General features: G+C 34.4%; 1 protein-coding gene across 1 annotated transcript; it reads right to left on the reverse strand.

Moving 5' to 3' along the window:
• Positions 1-35: 35 nt before the first annotated feature.
• On the reverse strand, positions 36-6,532 carry LOC126682225 (potassium transporter 11-like). Its single transcript, XM_050377827.2, has 8 exons — positions 5,782-6,532; positions 5,148-5,373; positions 4,656-4,901; positions 3,714-3,764; positions 3,325-3,585; positions 3,015-3,182; positions 1,954-2,208; positions 36-1,131 (listed from the first exon to the last, which is right to left on the reverse strand). The coding sequence occupies exons 1-8, from the start codon at positions 5,914-5,916 to the stop codon at positions 83-85; spliced, it is 2,391 nt and encodes a 796-aa protein (XP_050233784.1). The 5' UTR covers positions 5,917-6,532; the 3' UTR covers positions 36-82.
• Between the last annotated feature and the right edge of the window lie 15,183 nt (positions 6,533-21,715).

Raw genomic sequence — 21,715 nt, forward strand, 5'->3', positions numbered from 1 at the left:
CTTAATTATTATTATTTTTGGAAAAATTGGTAAAATATTGAGAAATTACTCACTTGGATTAAGCATAATACCCAAAAAGAATTTATACATAGAAAATCTGGCCAACATTCAAGAGAGACTCATGGGGAACATTAAAAATGACACTGTTTTCCCTACATATCTTCCTAAGAAATGCATAAATATAATCAACCGCTATCTTCTTGTAGAACCTTGACTCCCTTCTTGCTCTCACCACTGTATTCCCTAGTATATGCACCACCCCTGCATCCCTACACCTATTTAAGAATTCTAACTCATCCACCTCCATCTGGCTGCTGCTCGTCTGCCCTGATGAACCCGTTGTCTGATTTCCATGCACCGGTGACTTAACTGGCACGATTGAGTCCACCGATGAAAACACGGAATCCACTGCAGAACATGCTGTATTTTCATTATCATAAGTCAGTAAAGCGTCTCTTGATCGGGCAGTTTGCTGACCGTATAGACTATACTCGTCGGAGTCCGAACACCCTTCCATCATTGACTCGAGTCGGACAAACAAGAAGAGATTATCAAAGAGCTTTTTCTCAAAATCCTCATCCTTCTTGTGTAGGTCTTTATAGCCATACCTTGCCACACAGCGAAACATGTGGAAATTCTTCGGTCCGATTCGCTTGACCAGGAATCTCTCTTCTTCAGGTACTGTATACACGGGAAGATACTTCACACAGACGAAAACGACAACCGAATGAATAGCCGGTAGATTCGTGATGAAATGAGAGAAGATGTGGGGAACCCCGCTCGCCAACTCGGTATACACAAGTCCGATTCCAGGAACTCTTACCAATCCTAAGCTGGGTCCAAGACCAACAATCCACGCCATAGAAACCTTACTATGCATCTCAAACTCGTATCGTTTCACTGTACCGTAATGCCAAACATACATGATAATAAGAAAGGCAGCCGCAATTACAAGAGGAACCCACCCACCTTGATCAATCTTGAAGAGTACAGCAGAAAAGTAAGTGCATTCCACGACAAGGGATAAGCCTGTGAAAAGCAGGACAATGATCCAATGGCACCGCCACACCAGTATCATGATTAGAGACATAAGCAATGTAGTTACAAGCATGACGATCACAACAGCCGTCCCTGTTAATGCACAAAATTTTGTTTAATTTAATGCACTTGTGTAAGTAAATAATTAGTCAAATAAACTGAGGAATGAAATGAAACTAGAAGTAAACAAATTGTAGCGAGAGTAGTCAAAGATAACTTTACTCTCCATCCGTAACTGGACCGTGAAGAAATAGGAGGAAACAAATGAGAAATAGAAGCTGTAATACAAGCTATGAAAAAAATGTAATTCAATGTGATAAATAACAGCAAGTATTCGCAGTTTGATGAAGCAAGAAACAATTTTTTATTAAATAATCGAGGTAATATCACTCCGTTGACAGATTTAAGTTTAACTATAAAACACAGATCACCACTCTGTTCCCCAACTCCCATATTATAGTTGGTGACCAGTAGACTTTTCATAGTTTACTGTTCAGAGTCTTCAGACACAATAATTAAAAATAATACGGGTGGCCTTATTTTCAAAGCAATAATAACTAATTATCAAAAAAACAACAATAACTAGGGATCCAGTAAAATATTTTATTTTGACAAAATCACCCCTCGTTTTGGAAAAAAAAAATAGACACAAATTGATTTTGTCAAATGTAAAATCTTAGTCTGTCTCCAATAATGTTTGATCTAGGAATAGCATCATTTAATGAAAAAGAAAAGAATCTACTAATATAAAGTCTCTATGTCAAAATGCACAAAGATGAATCCTTCAAATTCTAATATTACGCCACGGTTATTGATGCCCTTGGTTTTTTGTGACCTTTGTGCACTTAGATACAAAGCAAACACAACAAAGGATAGATTAAAATTATCGATAGTTGGTAGAAAGGGTAAACATACCGTAAGCATTTCCGATTTGGCTTTGGTTCTTAAATCCAGCAGTCACACAAATGCAAAGAATCATAAGGATCCAATTTATATCAGGAACGTATATCTGACCGAGAAACTTCTTTGACGTATGTACAACTTTCACTCTAGGGAAACAGCCATGTGCAAGAGCCTGCTTTATTATTGAAAAAGTTGCAGAGATTGTAGCCTGACTTGCTACTATAGCAGCAGCAGTCGCAACAATAAACACCGGCCAATATACGGTCTCTGCATGAAGAGAGTAGAAAATATTATCAGCATATGTAAGAAGCTTAGAATAGAAAATAAGAGATAAAGAACCTGTACTCTCATTCAATCTCAAACAAATAAGTTGGGGGTATCTTAAACTGTAGCATAACAAAGAAAAATTACATTGCTAAAAAATATTCGAAAGCAGTTAGATGACCTGTCAGAGACTTCAACACCTGCCTGGTCTGTAAAATACGACAAGCAAGTGCAAGGTTTTCACTGAAGCTCTATTAACACTGACATCACTAATGATGGCGAAAACAGAGGCTGGACACGGGACTCAATTTTTTAAGAATATATCTCAGCCAATCGGAACAATACAAGAATTTCGTAATATACTATTTACAGCTGTAGCAAGTGATAGTTAAATAATGTTTCAAATGGCTTAAAGTCCCGATCTATCATGACTTGTTCCAAGAACCCTATGTACAATGCTTCAACTCAGTCGTCCCTAAATAGTTGAGATCAGTTATATGGCTTCTTCTCCATTTTGATATATAACAGCTGAGCCAGTGTAACAATGAATTATTTTTCCTTATTCAACCCAAGTCACTAGCCTCTCAGCTTACAGTAAATCTAAAAATATATACAATGAAGTGGAAGAATAGTACATTTCTTAGAGGGCAAGAGAAGAGAATAAAATGGTCACTGTGTTATAATTTGTTCTACTCTAATAGTAAAAAATTGGTGAGTTGAAGTACTTATGTTACAGGGATACTATTACTGGAACAACATTCAGCTTCTTTTACATAAAAATAAAATGCAAGGAATGTATCAAATCATACCTGGAATAGACCGATAAAATGCATCAACCACGTGATCTGTGTTCTGCGTAAGATAAGCGGCTTGTCCAGAATATGCCAAAAGAAGGCATGGAAATACAACTACTGTAAAAGCAATCTGCACAGCTGAAACAGGAAAATGGGCTAAATCGGCAAAAAGTGCCTCCGTACCTGCAATGATTGGTTAATATCATTTAGAACTATCATAAACATTGAAACAGTCTTAATGAATTTTAGATGGGATAAAACACAAGTGAAGTAAAGTAGTTGTGAGCCATGAATAATAAATTTGACACAACTAGACAATAATTACCTGTGATACTAAGCATAACACCTCCAAGAGAAGTCCAGGCGTCTTTACCGCCCCTTCTTAAATATCTATAGATATATACAGGCGAAAAAGCTTTCAGAACACTGCTATCATACTTCCATATGTTGAATATTCCAATACCTCCAATCAAGAGAAACCAAAGCAGCACAATGGGAGCAAAGAGCCAACCAACTTTATCTGTTCCATAGTGTTGCATGCTAAACAAGCCTACTAATATCACAACAGCGACAACTATCACAACATCTGCACCAAGAAAACAAAACAACTGTCAAGATTCAGGACGTAACTTGTAAGTCAGTGGAAACTCGAAGTCAAGGACAAAATAAATGGATGGCATAACAAATTATTTATTTTGAGAACTAGAAAAATACCATTGCTCATTCCGGGGTGGTCTACCTTGATTCCCCCAGCCGCTGAAAGAACTGCAAGAAATAGCACGATTAAACATGTTCAATGGAATCAGAAAAATATACATGTTTGTGTCTGCTCATGTATCAGCAATTTTAGAAGACATTCCTATTCATCAAAACATGCTATATGAAGGATGGAAAAAGTTTAATAAAGTAGAAGTCCAACTCTTATTGGTAATTCTATGAAGTAGGGATTCAAAATAAGAGATTAAATAATTCTGTTATCAGTGTGTGCGCCAAGGTTAAAAGAAAGCCATTCCAGTTATTCTTCACCGGTGCTTGTAAAAAATGTCAAAGAGATCAACCACTTCTCGAGTAGGTAGAAAGACCAGCATCATGAAGTAATTCTTCTTGCGTGATCATATATGCATGTGCTTATTTCTAGTGCATTCCCTATTTTAAAAGTTTCTTCCATTTACAAAATTTAGCACACCTTGAATGGGTCATTACAAAGATGGAAAGAAAAAAATGATAATTAAAAGGAACAAAATGAAAAAGATTACGAGCATGGTCCCCCACTACAGATATTTCAGCTAGATTACTCTGATAGCATGTAACATCCCGTATAAAATTTAGATTTCAATTACTAAACCAACTTGGGTTAAAATATTTTGGCTGAGTTGAACCATGATTGTGACATATTCTCTTACTGAAAGGCACTGAGGTGACAGTGACATATTAGTATGTAATGTACAATATCTGATAAGGAAGACCCTAACTTCTAATATAAATGTACAAAATAAATTAACAATTTTGACAGATGAAAAATTAAAACTGCATCCTATTATTTGCTTGAATGACTCTTTGTTGCAATTTCACTTCGTAGTTGGCTAAAATTACTCGTCTGCACATAATATCAGTATCAGAGTAAAAAATGGCTCAATGAGTAAAGCCTGATCATACCAGATATAGCTGGAGTGAGGATTCCATCCCCAATCACCATACAAGTTCCAACAAGGACAAGAATAAGAAGTGCATTCTTTCTGGAACGCTGTCTTTCCAACCATCGCTTGGTTTTAGCAGCAAATGAATGTTCATGGAAAGTAGAACGACTATATGTTGTCAGCTCCTCGTCTGTCTTATGTTGATTTGGAATAGTTTTTACTTTTGCATGCCTGCATAGCAATGAATAAAGAGCAAATGTACCGCCTGTTTACAATAGGGTTAAACTTGTTCAGGATCAAGGTGCATGGTTAATACAATGAAGAAAATACTAATCGGAACAACAATATGGTTGAATTCTTTAGGTAAGTATAAATAGTATCAAAAATTGCATATTAATTGTCCCATTATAAAAAGACAGTATAAGTAAGGTTTCTAACCCCTCAAGTAAGGTCCAAATTATCATTTTTCTTAAATCTAAAAATTCAGTGTAAGTATGGAGATTTTGTTTACCTTGACCATTGTCATTTGCTTTGCAAACGATGAAAACATACTTGAGGAGCGGAATTAAAGTAAGAGAGTAAATAATCAAAGAAAGAGCTCCAATCACATCCTCGGGATCTTTAATTCCATGAGGAAATGTATTATAGAAGACATACAATGGAGAAGTCCCCAAGTCTCCATAAACAACTCCAAGGCTCTGATACGCAAGCCGCAACAGCAAAAGCAGCGAGAATTTCTGCAGAATCAGAACAATATTAGCCAAGAAAGCAAAACCAGGCACACAACAAGCATAACTCCTTACCCTTAGGAACTCACTAACTCAATTAAACCATAATCAGCATAAGTGGACATTAGTAAGCTTATAAACTACCAAACAAATTCAATTGCTACTAAGATACAGATTCTATGTATTATCAAACATGGTCAACATTGATTTTTACATCAATGACCAATTCATGAGCAACTAGGTAGCACGGCCACTTTACTCGATCAACTTTGACGTTTCGGACACAAAACTTTAATTTTAACATACAACCTTAAAATAAGGTCATTTCACCGTGTCCAAATGTCCCGTTTTCCCGTGTGCGTGCTACCTAGATGAGCAACTTAGAGCTAAAATAAAAGAGATTTGTAGTAATTACACCTTTTCTCTGTACATATTCTTAAGCCTTCCAGCTTCCTCATCCATAGGCTGATCAAGTTTCTGATCCAAATCCCACATGCTACCTTTATTGGTCTCACTCTCATCATCAATCTCCACCCTTGAAGTCATCTCCATGCTTGATACCCTTTACCACTTACCAAATCCCAACAAATATGAACTGATCCAAACCCAACTCTAAAGTTCAACTCTTTACTTAAAATCCATTCAACAAATCCAACTAAAATAAACAATCAAATCAATATTTAATACTCTCTTATTTCAAAATTAATCTACAAACCAAAAACAACAATTTAAGAGCTACAAACCAAACAAAGAAGTGAAAAAGATTAAAAGAGAAGCTTCATCCATGTAAATAAAACAGTAAACCAGCTCAACAAAAACCATCAAAACTCTAATGATAAAAAAAGACAAAGATATTTACATAAATTAGCTCTGTCTCACCTAAAAATTCCACAGTGGGGTCAATTCAACCTCAGCCACAGGACCCAAAAACAAAAAACACCCCAAGATTATTTCTTTAACCCATTTCAAAACCAAAAAAAAAAAAAGAATCAAAATTTAAAAGAAGCAAAAACTGAAGTCAAATTGTGATGAATAGAGAGAAGTTTTGAATGTGTATTATGACTATTAATTAAGTAAGTTAATTATGATTTTGCAGAAAGAAACAGAGCTTTCAGTAAGAGAAGAGTTAGCTGACAAAATTTGTTTGCCAGTTTTGACAGAAAGACAGTTGAACTTGTTTGTCTCTTTTCTTTTTTTCTTTTTCTTTTTCTTATTTATGATGTCCTAAATCACTCAAAATTAACTTTATTACTCTACATATTATTTTCCTTTCTGTAAAATCTTTTTTTTTTATAAATTTATATTACTATATTAGACACTAAATAATTTTAATTCAAGTTAAAAAAGAAACATAAAAGATGATACAATTTTTTTTATTTTTTTTATATATATTTACAAATATAATTTTTATCGTTATGTATAATAATATTTAATACTACTCTGACGTTGGACATCACTTTTTATTATTTTACAATTTTACGCACCAGTCAATTTTTTTTATCAATAGACTGTTGATGTGGTTGCTGGAACAGTGTTTATTTCATTGTTCATATCATCAATTTTTTTGATGGATATTTGCTTGATATTTAAAAATATAAAATATTGATAGTTTATATATTAAATTATCAAGATTAAAAGTTTAAATTAAAATTATAAAATGTGTTAAAAGATTATAATTTTTAAAGCAATTAAACTTTTTTATATAGAAACAATAGGTTTAAATGTATCATGTTTATTTCGTTAAAATTATTTTATATATATTATTATTAATGAAATTAAGTATTATTTGCTAATTAGTGCATACAAATATTTTCTTTTTGATGAATTTTATAAAGTTTTCTTATAGTTTTTTTATAGGTCTAATTGTTCAATTAAATATTGAGATGAAAAAAATTGAAACCTCTATTTAGAAGATAACTGTTATTGTTACGCGCATAGTATTTCATTTTGTCGGCTTATTTACATTGTTTATTTCTCATTTTTTATACGTAATTGAAATGTCAAATATATAAATTATCAACAAATTATTAAGGTTTATGCCATGTGTTGTATGGTAAGATTATTCGGTTTTTCTATTGTATGAAAAGGAAAGGTTCAAATTTAAAATATGTAAATATTTATTAAACTAATCTTTTGAAAAAGAAAATGTAAATTTTAATTATATATTTCTAGCTATGGTATGAAATTAAATTATTCAATTTTCATGGTTAAGTTGTGGGCCAAATTTGCTTATTAGGTGGCTATTATGCTAAAAGCATCCTATCTAAACAACAATACGTACATTACTATATCAATGATTATTATTTTTTTGATTATTATATTATTGAGTATTATTAAAAAAATTATTTTTAAAATATCCTATTTTCAAATTTATTTATTTTCTTTTCATTCATCTTTTCACAATTTTCATCGATATCTTTTTTAAGAATATATTTTCAAAAACACACTACTATATAAAAGGCTTAAATTCATTTTAGATTATTTTATATACACAGCCGCACTCTCTCTTTTTTTTTTCTTCCTCTCAAAATTCTTTTTCTCTTTTTTTACCTTTTTTGTTTGTCTATTTCTCTCGAGTTTCTTTTATGTTTGTTTATTTCTGCCGCCTATCACTTTTTTGCATCTCGCTGTAATGCGTCTTTCGATGGATTTCTCGTCGCGGTTTTTCTGCTGTCGCGTTTTTTATGTGGATTTCTCATCGCCGTGATTTTTCTATTAATTTTCTCGTCGCAGCATTTCTTCCGATGGATTTCTCGATATTGTTTTTAGATTTTTTGTAATTTTTTATGTTTTTTTATGATAGTTTAGATTTTTTATAAATAAATTATTGTAGGTTTATTATTATTTTTTGTTTATAAATTTTTTCTATTGTTCATATAATTATCTTGTCTTTCTTTAGTTTATAGAATTATTCTTTTATTTTGATGCTACTTATTTTATAATTAAGGAATTGATTTATAGTGTATTTACAGTATTTTTATAGTGTATTTCTGTTATAATATATTTCTGGTGTATTTATAGTGTTTTTTTGGTATATCTATATTTTTTTGATGTATTTTTGATGTCTTAAGAGTATCTGTGGTATATTTACAGTGTTTATATTTGCAGTGTCTTTATGGCATACACTATAAAAAAAACCACAAAACACTATCAGTACACTACGTATACACCATAGATACACTATAAAAACACCACAGTTACACTAAAAAACACCATATATTCCCTATAAAAATACCATAGTTACACTAAAATACACCATATATCCATTATAAAAGGCATAAAAAAATTACCAAAAAAAATCTCCACCTTTTATCACCTTTTCAGTTTCACCTAGATATTACAATTTATCCAATTCACCCAAATTCGCACATTTGTTTTTGAATTTCACTCTAAAAGACTAAATTAACCCTTTTTCAATTGAAAAAATATCAAATTTGATCTTTTATTTTTAGTATAATTTTTTAAAAAACACTTAATGTCATAAAAAAAGCCTTTTTCCCATAAATTGAAAAATTAATAATAAAATTTTATTTCAATATTATAAATATAAAAAAAAAAAATTACCGCCACACTCCTTTGACCTCGTTGCCATTTTTCGACTCTGACATATACTTAAAATAATTAATATTTCCTAATTAATGAACTGATATACACAAAATTTTATTTAATTTTATTTAATTTAAATAATTTTTTTAAAAATTAAAATTATAAAAATACTTTTTAAAAAAACTGTTCGTGAAGACGACTGTTCGTCTTCAATGATGGAAAACGAATCAGATCTGGTTCGACTGAATCACAATTTTTGATGTTATAATATTAAAAACACTCCAAAATTATTTATTATAGAATTAATTGTAAATTAAATCACGAACTTTACCCTAATTTTTTTAGAAAGCTGTCATTCTAACTTCTTTGAATCTCATTGAAGATGAAGATTGAAAATATTAGACTTTAACGCATCGAGCGGATTTCCGGTCAAATCAAAAGGATAAATCGAAGTTTACGTTTCAACAGAACTTTGCTCTCAAATTCTCGTTCGGTCCTTTTATGTGGAATCGATGTCCGAATTTATTTTATGTCGATTTATTTTTTACCTTTAGCTTGGATTGTTTATTAATATTTTAGATCAAACATTGAAAGATCATATATTATTTTTATTATATAATTTTTCATTTTTTCCACCAATAAATTTTACCTATAAAAAAATTTAATTATATATTTCTCGCTATGGTGTGAAATTAAATTATTCAATATTCATGGTTAAGTTGTGGGCCAAATTTGCTAATTATGTGGCTATTATGCTAAAAGTATCCTGTCTGAACAACAATACGTACATTATTATAATATTGATTATATTATTTTAGGGTTACATTATTAAAATCCCAAAACTTAGTTCTTATTATTAGTTTTTTCTAATTTTGAAAAGTCAATTATATTTTTTTATGATTGATTAACTTTTAGACTGAATTTATTTTTTAAGTTTATAAAAACATATAAAATATCAAATTAAATGAAAAGTATATTATATTTGTTTATTAAATAAATTTATTTATAAATATTTATGTTTTATTTTAAATCAAATTTATTTTTCAAAAAAAAAGGTGCAAAAATAATCTTAATGGGATGTCATATGCCTTCCATGTAGTCGGGTTGTTCTTAAACTGTTTTCATATTGTTCGCAGAAAAACTTTCAAACTCAAATCTTTGAATTTGTAAAGGGAACTGTTTCGATTTGATGCTTTAATCGAAAAAAAAAAAATTAATCAGGTCTCACCAAAGAACAAAAGTAATCAGCTATAAGTATGCAGAATTGATTTCAAACTACTCCTAAGTTAAGTTTAATTCAGATATTAAGATAAAAAGCTAGAGCTTAAGTTGTGTTTTTTTTTTGACGAATTGTGTAAACTTTAATAATTAAAAAAATCATCTATTTATAGGAACAAATCCCCTAATAATAGAAAAAAAAGAAACTAACTAAAAATTAATGACTTAATTAAATTTTAACCTAATAAGACTAAAAGTTTTTAACTCAGCTAATAAGAAAGTAATAATAAAAAAAGGCTACTATGGGCCCAATCCCAATTCAGCCCGCTATACTTTACTCCAATCAACAATCCATCATCTTAAATTCTATTTTTGGGCCGATGTCAACAATGCCCCAACAAGCCTATTTTTTAAAATGTGGGCTTGTTCCCACTTAAAAGAGGTCCAACCTTATCCATTCCTTTCCTCTTATAATCCTCCGATATCATTGTTTGCTTACTATAAAAGGAAGTCTTCAGCAATTTGTCTCTAACTTAAAAAGGTACACGCCAATCTCTCCTACCATTACTACCGATCTAAACCACTTACCCTTTCGTTTTTTCAGATGGCTCGCGTCGATCCAGATATCATCAAGAAAGTCCAAGAGCATATCGTCCAACACCGTTCAGAAGCTACATCTGCGATCTCCGAGGTACTAATTCCTTCCGAAAATAGTCGATCATTTATTGGTCCTTTGCTTCGACAACTGTCTTCATTATGTGAAACCGCTTCTCCATTTCATGATTACCGCCCACCACGGTTCTCCATCAACCACCACGCCTTAACTTGGATACACAAATATTTTTGCAACTGGCCAAGCCCCACCTCAGACTTCAAGTTATGTGTTTTTAGAATGAAATCCTTTTTTGAATCATCATGGCGCGACGTTGGTATCGCCGATCTTATAACATAGTACAGATCGACATGCTGTGCCGTCGATATTATTTACTTGGTTCAGCTCTCTTTTGGTCAAGATCAATCAACGGCTTCGCTTTCAGATTTGGTCCAATGTCGATCACTTTATTAAACATAACCTGCATGCTTAATGTGCCGATCTCCGGACAAAGAATCACACCAGAACTCTCTCCCAATTCTTCCACACTTGAGACTGGTCCAAAGCGCTCATCTTTAAACTTTGACAAGTTTTTGAAGGATCACATGAAGGATACGGCCGAACCTGATCGCGGAGAGCATATTGCTTTTCTCACCTACTTTTTTTGTAAAGTCGTAATTTGTTCCACTTCCTACAAAGCAATTAAAGAAAATCAAAGAATAGCAGTTGCACTTGCCGATGGTAAACACCTCAATATTTGCGAGTATATGCTACCTCTGATATATCGCGGTATGCACGAGGTCATCCCTTGCCCCGACTCCAGTTCTCAAAAAGTTCTAATGTAATACCCCAAAATAATTAATTAGCTAATTGGACCACGTGTCCAGTTTTGAGTCGCAGAAGTGACGATATCGGAAAGTTTTCCGATAAATAAGTTTTAGCAGGTCGGTTTTAGAAAGGATTATTACGGAGAAAATTTATATTATGTTTCAATTATAAAGTTAGAATTGGAATTAAAAGGAAAAATGTTAAGAAAAGTCCAAAGTAGGGCACAGGGACCAAAGTGGTAATTTAGCCACTTTGTGTCGAAAATAGAAATATTGGAATTTGACGGAAAGTACTAATATCGAGCTTGGTATTATTTATCGGATATAAATAATACGTATAAGTCGTAATAAAAGAGTTTAACGATTTAGCTATGGACTAAATCGTAGGATTGAAAAGTTTGAAGGATAAATGATAAGAAACAAAAAGAACAAGGACTCAAATGAGCTTTTAGCCAAATCATATATAATTAAGGAAATATGAAATGAAGATCAGAGAAGGATCGAGAGAATTGTGAGGTTTTCGCCGCCGTTTCGCCGTTCGACGTCCGATTCAAGCGATTCAAGCGGCAATCTCTTCAGAATCTTGTCCTCTATCGATCCTAAGCTTCGTTTTAAGGTAAATATCTCGAAAATTGGTGCAAAAATCGAGTTTAGTTGGCTGTTTTGATGAGATTATGGTTTAAGCATGAATTTGACGTTTTTGAGATTATTTTGGCGTTTGTGAAGAAACCGAGATATGGGTATTGAGCGTGGGTATGTTTAGCACGTCGGGATTGTGGCGAAACCCCGGAAAATTTGATTTCCGGGGCTGTGCACGTGGTGCACGACCGTGTACCACGGGTGCACGAACGTGTACTGATGTACACGAACGTGCACCTAGCAAGGTACACGATCGTGTACTGAAGTACACGAACGTGTACTTCTCATGGTACACGAACGTGTACAATAAGTACACGAACGTGTACCCCTGAGGTGCACGAACGTGTACTTGGTTGCACGATCGTGCACCCGTCAAAACGCACAATGTGCACCCCAACTCGCCCCCACGCGTATACAAACTATAATTGACCTAAGTGTTTGACGTTTTGGGTAATTGGACGTGGAAAGACGGATTTCGGACTTGAGAATCATTAATCTCGAGATTAACTCGACGTTTTCGATAAATTATAATAATGGAAAACGTCAAGGACGTTAAGCGATTCCCAATTATGAGAAATAGTATTCACTAAGTCGTCTATACGACTAGAGATATCGAATACGTAAATAAGTGTAAAATGAAACTAAATCATAAAAACTTAAAAGTATTATACGTATGAGAATGCGAGAATCACGTCTAACTATTAACGATTTATCAGACGTGTCAGCAAGTAGTGGAGTCAGTAGAGGCAGACTAGCGAGAGCGTATTATCAGATCGATCATATCATTTCTTGGATTGCGGTCACTGTGAGTTGTACTTTTACTTTCATGTATTATATATATTAAAATTATTTTATGAAAATATATATATATATTGTTTTCACGCATCGCATTATATACAATTTATTGGATGTTATGTGTTTATTTAATTTCTATATGCGAGAACTAGTATGCGATCCGAAGAAACTAGCTACCTATTGGGTGTCAATAGGCTGTGTGATCACCAGTATCGAGTCAGTCTAGTATGTTTGCATTGAGAAATGACTTGACACAGCTGGGAGCTGTTGATGAAGATGGAATTTACGATTGGGTATATGATTTCGATACGAGAGTGAACTCGGCTACGGTGTAGCCTGGAAGTCCCCGTATCTAGTGGCTGGGCCACCAGCGAGTTGGACTCGCAATTGATATTTACGATTGGGTTAAATGATATATGATTATTCGAGAGATGTGTCGCATGCTAGGATATTAGTTTCGTACGGATCAAATACATGTTTATATATTTATATTAATATTTTCCTGAAATGCGATGCTATGTTTCTATATTAATACTGTTAGTAAATGTCAACTCACTCAGTATTTCCCCAAATACTGACCCCTCACCTTTGATGTCTTTCAGGTGCTTAGCTTGTGGACTTAGCTAGAAGCTAATTTTGGAGTGCAGAAGTCATCTGTATATGATAGTTTATGACTTCTGTGAATGCTGCAGTAGTGGTCCTGTGTCAATAGTATAGTAGCCTAGTCAGCAGTTCATTTTGATTGTATATATTAACTGCTGTTATTGTTTTATATGCATTTTGATAGGTTACGTGTTTAGTAGATGATCCACGGCCCCAGATGCCGGTGAGATGTTTGAAACACTAATTGATGTATATAATACCGCGAGGCTAGTTCGTACAGGGTACGGTAACTGGAGCCCGCGAGGTTTTGAAACAGTTAGTGCAAATGTATGATTATATGTTATATGTGTATATTTGATTCCGTTGTTTGTTATTGTTTGTTTACAGTATATTTGCGAAAAATTAATTGTGATTTTTGGCTTGCTACGGGTTCCGGAGCTACCACTCCCGTTCCCTAGCGCCGGTTGCGGCTCAATAGTTTTGGGTCGTGACATCTAAGTGGCCCGATGTGGGTAGTACAAATATGGCTAACCATATACTTCCCAGAGTTAATGCAGATTGTCGATCGAATTGAGGAATCCTGCCATGGATATATTTTGTTAAAATGTCGGTCGATCATGCCTACAATTGACCAAGTCATCACATTTTTCTACAAGACCGAAAGTCGATCCCTCGAGTTATTCTGCCCATTATTGACGCTACCTCCTTTGTGGCTTGGATACAGTTTCAAAACATATCGGCGCATAGTGAACCAAGAAAGAAAAAACTCCTGGTGGACCAACCGGCTGAGCTCCTTCCGAGCCAGAAATCTCTTTTTAGGACTCACTTACCTGACCAGCGGGTGTGAAGGGTATTTTGCCCATTTATTACGCTCGACAATTTGGTCGATCCCAAGGCTTACCATGCCCTCTTCAAATTTACTGGAATCTACAAGGCTCTTTTAGACCAAAACTAACTGCCATGATCGACATACAGGAGCTCTTTCTGCTAAACAAACAGTATCTCAACCAACATCGAGACTTCCCATATCCTGATAGTCACCCCTCAACCGATCTGTTATTCGACAGTTGGTGGAAAAACATTTTTAATAAGCATTTCACAAATACGGTCGAAGAAATATTGGATCGTCATGATTTTTATCTTCCTGTTATTAACCATAAATCTTCTCACGAAGATGTTTTTCTTTTGCAGGGGATTCGATCTAGAAAACCCAAAGGTAATGACGATCTAAACTCAGGTAATCGTTAATGGTTCAAATTGTTTACTTAGTCTTGATCTCTTATGAACTTTTGCAGCTACTGGCTCTGTCTCGGCCTAATCTTCTATAAAGATACCGATCTCTGAAGCAACTTCACTTTCCAAGAAGCGATCGGCAAGTACTGGGGGAAAGTCAAAAAAAGGCACCTGAGAAGCCGAAAGCACCAAAAACTGCGAAGAACACCACTCCTCATTTTATTGATGACGATGATGATCTGTTCGACTCTAGGTTACCAGCGGATCGACCCATAATACCAACACCCGACGTTCGTCTTTTGAACGAAGAACATCTTGAATCACCGACCGACAATTTGTCCCCTGGTCGATCTTATCATGAGCCTGAACACGATTGCCAGCCAGACTAGAACAAAGTGTTCTGCTCAGCAAGTTGAACCGATCATGAAGGAGGGTAGCCAAACTCCAGAATTCGAGATATTTCAAGATGTTCTCAAACACATGAAAAGGGAGCCGAAGAATGGCACTCTACAAGACCTTCTTGCCGAGGACCTATTCGACAGCATTATGCCTAGAGACCCGACCTTTGTAGAGGATACCTTAGCAAATCTAGAAGCTTTAATGCTTAGGAATATTTTTGATTTATTTTATAAAACTGATGTAACGTCAGCATCCATTAATGAGGATGACGATATTTTTGCCTCCAAAGTCGATGATATAACCAATAATTATGCAGATTTATGTGATGTCCTACTTGATGGACATGTTATTTTCAATGATCATCTCATACGCATATATGTCATTAGATCTATTAAAACTTATGCATTTAATATTGGTACAAAATAAAATCCTAGAGAAATTTCTCTTTTCAGTATTTCACCCTAGAGGCGAGAAAGAGTGTCGAACAAGTGATCTTGAAAAGGAAGTCAGTATTTGCATGGTCTTACAATGACATGACTCGTATTGAACAAGAGATAACAGAACGTTATCTGCCAATAAAGCCAGATGCAAAACTGATAAAGTAGAAACTCTAGAGACTTAGGCATGAATAGGTATCACTGGTAAAAGACGAGGTAAAAAAAACAACTCGAGGCGAAGTTTCTAGAAGTGGTCCACTATTCGGGAAGGATAGAAAACATAGTGCTGCTACCGAAAAAGGATGTCCGTATCAAGGTCTGTGTTAATTATAGAGATTTGAATAAGGCAACTCATAAGGATCACTTATCTTTGCCACGCTACATATTGATTGACAACACAATTGCTAGCGCAATGTTCTCATTTATGGATGGATTCTCAGGATATAACCAGATCATGATAGCCTTGATAGATAAGATCAAGGCAGCCTTCATCACTGAATGTGGCACTCACTATTATCGGGTGATGCCATTTGGGTTAAAGAATGCAGGTGCTACGTACCAAAGAATGACCACGATCATTTTTCATGACATGATCCATAAGGAAGTCGAAGTCTATGTTGATGATACGATGGTGAAATCAGACATAGAAGACGGTCACTGGTTAAAACTGGTTAAAGCACCCTAAGACATGTTTTTAGGTTGATTTTATGGCAACCATGGCAAAACAATAGTTATTGCAATTATGGCAATTTATGGCTAAACATGTGATTCTAATGGCACAATTTAAAATAAACATACATAATTGGAAATAAATGCATAGAAAAGTGATAAAAGATGAAATTGGGTCCTCAGAAGTACTGTTTGAGTTCTTGGCTCGTTTTCTGGCGATCTGAATTAAGAATCTAGTTTATGGTAGATAAGCAGCAGTGCTCTTGAGTAAATCGAAGCGTATAAGCTTGTATTTTTAATGGTGTGTGTGTATGTGTGTGCACTATATGGTTTGGCTATTCTAATGCAAATTAGGATTCTTTATTTAATATGGGTATGATTATGTGCCACCCTCAGTCAGTTGATTAAGATGAGTTTAAATAGTGATCGGGTTAGGGTTAGGGTTTATGAATTTATGTTGTATGAAGAGTGTGAGAGTGAGTGAAGAGATGGGTTTAGGATTTTTAAGTGATATAAATACAATATTAAATTCGAATTAATTAAATAATAAAGGGATAAAGGTGGTTAAAAGCTTATTTGGTGTCTGGATGTATCAAAAAGGGCTTCCAGGGCCACAAGGGTTTTGGTATGGTCAATTTAGTCCGTCAAACTTACAAATTGACCCATAAAATTCTAAGGCATTCCAATTAGTCCAATTTCTCAGATTTTTATTACGCTCCAATCCGAATAATTACGCTCCAATCCCTCAAGTTTGTCACTGTGCACTGATCTAGCCCGCTTGAATTCAAACATGCGGATTGTTAGCTCGTCACCCTGACAATTTTTTCTAGAATCATCATTGGATGTTTCAAAGTCCCTTATCACTTTTTACCTGTTTGAAAAATAGGTGTTTATAATTTGTTCCCTCTTTATCCAGAATAGAATGAAACTCACTATTCGACAAATAACAAGGATATTGCCTACCCCGCTGGAGGTACTTTCTCGCTGGTTGTTCGGTAATCCCTAGCCTAAGCATTACCGATTGTGGTGCGTGGTTCTGATTCCATGCCCCTTTGTTCTTGTTAATTATGCACTTGTCCAAGAGTAATACTTCTCAACTGTCCTGAAGGTCATTCGTTGGGTTCAGACTGCCCATTGTGCCCTCAATGGATTAGAACAAACATCATCCCTAGCGGATTAGAACAAGCTACTATACCCAATAAGTCAGAGTAGACTTTGATTTATAGGACATACAATTATTCCCTGAAAATGGAATTAATTTCGAACATCCAATGGTAGAAAACACTAAGATGTCCAGAACCTCCAAACAACATAACAACGATTTAACCCTACATGCGAGACTCCAGACAGAAGAGTATTTTATAGTCAAAAAGACATCACATATTTTTTCTGCAACAATTCAAATTAATTTTAGACATTTCTGTAAATTATGGAATAATTACAGAATCCAGGCATCCATGCAATAGGATAGCCCTTGAAGCAGTCAAGGGGGTGTTATCCCTTCTGCAAACCTAAGAAGTATCAGACACGATAATCACCAGGCATCCATGTAATAAAATGGCCCTTGAGCCGGCCAAGTGGTTGTTGTCCCTTCTCCAAACCTAAGAAGCACCAGACAGGATAATTAACCGGGGTCCAAGTCATTGAACCATCCTCAGGATGACTGAGGGTTTACACCTCCATTTCACAGGGAAAGTTACGGGCAATTCGGATCTAGCGAACGACCTTCAAGCCAGCTAAAAAGTATTACTCTCGTCGGATGTAAAGTAAACCAGAACTGGGGGCATGGGATTAGAGCCACGCACCTCAATAGGTAATGCTCAAACTAGGGCATCATCAAACCATCAGCGAGCGAGTACCTCTAGTGGTGGACAATATTCTTGTCGCTTGTTGAACCACGAGTCCTGTTCTTTGACAAGAATTTACTTAATTTGTCAATTCCTGTAAAAAAAAGGGGAAAACTGTAGACACCTATTCCGGATCATATATTTCAATTCAAAATCAAAATTCTAATAATCCGGATCTTAAAGTTGATCATATCAACAATAAATGGATCGTCGTATCATTTAGTAATTAAAGCACGCATCTAGGAATCGTAAGAAGAATACCTATGTCGATTCTCCAATGATTCTTGTAGTCCCGAAAGTACGGCGACCTCAAGCTCGTCCACACGAATATGCGTCCGATCGAATCCTCGCCTTAAAGTAATCCTGCAAGAATTCCTCTTGCCGAGCAGCCCTAAGCTCAAACTCTTGCCGCGATCACTACCTTGCTCAGATGTATGAAAAATGTCGCCAAGTTTTTCCCGTGATTGATGACTACTTGAACTCCTTCAAGTGCTTTCTCTCTCTACAACTTTGTAGTGAGATGTGTGTTGTGTGGTATTTTGAAATGAGCAAGGACATGCTCTATTTATAGGCTAGAGCATGTCTTAAGAATGCAACACCTTTACAGGTAAAAGTGCTAACGGATTAAAGCGTCCGATGATGATTTCTAGAGACACCTGTTTGGGTGACGAGCTAGCAATACGCATGTTTGAATTCAAGCGGGCTAGATCAGTACATAGCGGCGAACTTGAAGGATTGAATCGTAATTAGTCACAATAACCCATTAAAATCCAAAGGGATTTTAATAAAAGTCCAAAAAATTAGACTAATTGAAATGCTTTAGTTTTTTATGGTCAAATTTGTAGATTTGGTGGATGAAATTGACCATATCCAAACTCTTATGGCCCTGAAAGCCCTTTTTGATACTTTCAAGCACCAAAATGACTTTTTAGACACCTTTTTCAAGGGATTTTTTTTAATTAATATGATTTTGACTTGGATATTATTCTGAAAAGCTAATTGATATTGATTTAAACTAATTTAGATACTTACCTCACACTCCTAGCCTAATTTGCACTCTATAACTATAAAAACACATTTATCTTTAATTAAGGGGGGGGGGAGGGGGTTATACAACACATAATAAAATAAAATACAAACCCTGATTTACCTAAGGTGGCCAAACCATATCACCCTCCACATACACACCACAGTCAATTTTATATAATAAATCAAGCTATTACGCATCAATCACTCAAGAAGGAACGAGTACACTTTGATCCAGAGCTGAATCATACATTCGGATTGTCAGAAAACAAGTTAAGGCTCTAAATGGTACTTCTGAGGACCCAATATCATCCCTTTCATCATTTTTATTGTCATATTTGAAGTCCGCATTCAATTTCGATATGTAGGCTACACATTTAGTGGGTTCCTTTGATTTTTCCATGATTCATTTATTCGCTATATTGCCATGGTTTCCGCCTTTGAAATAATTAATACCACTAAAATAATCATAACCTATATAAGAAAGTAAAAAATCATTGAAGGAAGAGGAATTAACTTGTGCATCAAGTGCGGGCGAAATAGGACAAGCCGAATATTTTATTATTAAACTTGTTAGGAGTATTGTTTACACCGGTTCAAATACTAATAAATAAGGCCATTGATCGGAATGGCAGACATGGGTTTGGGCCAAATAGCCAAATTAGATTAGAATTTAGAGTTAATTAGAGAAAACACAGGCTTAGTCCAAAATAATTAGATAATTACGGCACTAACTTTGTAAATTGATATTTATCATTCTATCTCATATTCTTTGATTTTTAATCTTTCTAATTTCAATTTTTTACACTTTCAAAATGAGAAAAATACGATCCTAATCGCTGAGTCTTTCTTTTCCAACTTCGATCGTCTGCTTCCGCCGGGTCGTTTTTCTCCGCCGCGAGTCATCTTCATATTTTTCTAGCCGCCGCTTGTCAAAACAATATGCGACTCGTCAAAACCATCTATCACCATCCATTGGGTAAATCGGTTTCTTGTTAGGGCTTTGGTTGGAATCTTAAGGATTGAAACTGAAAGGGGTTCGAATGAGAGAATTAGAGCAATGGATGGGATTGGATTTGAACTGACAAACGACACCAATTAAAGTTTGCTCAAGGTGGAATTGGCTTCCTCTACTTTCTTCTTTCTCAAATAAATTTACTAAACCCATTTCACATTTGAATTTTATTTTCTGGTATGTTATATTTGATGTTTTTTTGAGTTCAAGTATAGTTAATCGTGAATTTTGCTTCTAAATCAGTTTGTTTAAAATTGTTAAAGCTTTAATTTTGGATAGATGGATGTTGGTAGAGTTTTAATTTTGGATATATGATGTGCCGTTATACATTGCTCACAGCAAAAATCATCGTAAGCTAGCCTCCGACGCAAGCCTTCCGCCATCATTAAAGCAGTCAAGCAGCAACCACTGAAGCATCCACCTTGAATGTAGATAATTATTTTTTGGGTAGGTGCTTTGTGTATTACCAGTAAAGTCATTACTGAAGCAAGATGAAGAAATGCTTATGAGAATAGAACGTTAATGTGTGTAATATTTTAGGTGTTGGTTAACCAGTGGTTAACATTGGGTAAACTATTGGTTAACTTGTAATAAAAATTTTTGGTGTTGCAGTCATTTTTTTTTTGTGAACGACGGTGGTGATGTGGTGGTGGTTCGATTTTTTGGTGTTGCACAGCCTGTATTTTTGGTGTTTGAAGACATGCTTATGAGAATATCTATTGATGTCTGTAATATATTGGATATTGGTTAACCATTGGTTAATATTAGGTAAACTGTTGGTTAACTTGTAATAAATTTTATTTTGTATATATCATTAATAAAATTGTTAGTAAACTGTTGCTGAATTTTTTTTGTTGCTAGTTAACCATTATACCATAAATTGCAATATATTGTGTGACTTCAGATTGCAACATATTTTGATTTTGTTAGCTATATGTCTTTAGCATAGAATGAGAACTTCAATTAGTTAAATTGTGTTAATTAATTCACAATATTTTTAGCACATAATTGGTTATTGTTTAGTATAATAAAGTGGTGATGAATTTTATTGGTCAGCTTTTGGTTAACTTTTAAAACCAAATGAACTGGTCTAATTCAGTATATAGTTGGTCATCGTTTGGTTGACCATTGAATAACTAATTAATAGACTATAAATTTATCAGTGTTTTACTCACAATTCACTAATAGAATACTAAAAGTAAAATTGAAAAATTCTTTTTACACAATTATAGTTTACCAACAACTTATTTACAATTTATCAACGATATATTTAAAATAAAATTTATTACAAGTTAACCAACTGTTTACCAGAGATTAACCATTAGTTAACCAACACCCGAAACAATACATCTTTCATGAGCATTTATTCAAACACTTAAGAGTGCGACATCAAAATCAGACAACCCCTGTCACGGCCCAAAGTCATGAGTCGCAACCGGCGCTAGGGAATGGGAGTGGTAGCTCCAAAACCCGTAGCAAGCCTAAAACTACTATAAATTTTTCGC

This window comes from Mercurialis annua, linkage group LG5 (assembly GCF_937616625.2).
Source record: "Mercurialis annua linkage group LG5, ddMerAnnu1.2, whole genome shotgun sequence".
Taxonomy (NCBI): Eukaryota; Viridiplantae; Streptophyta; class Magnoliopsida; order Malpighiales; family Euphorbiaceae; genus Mercurialis; species Mercurialis annua.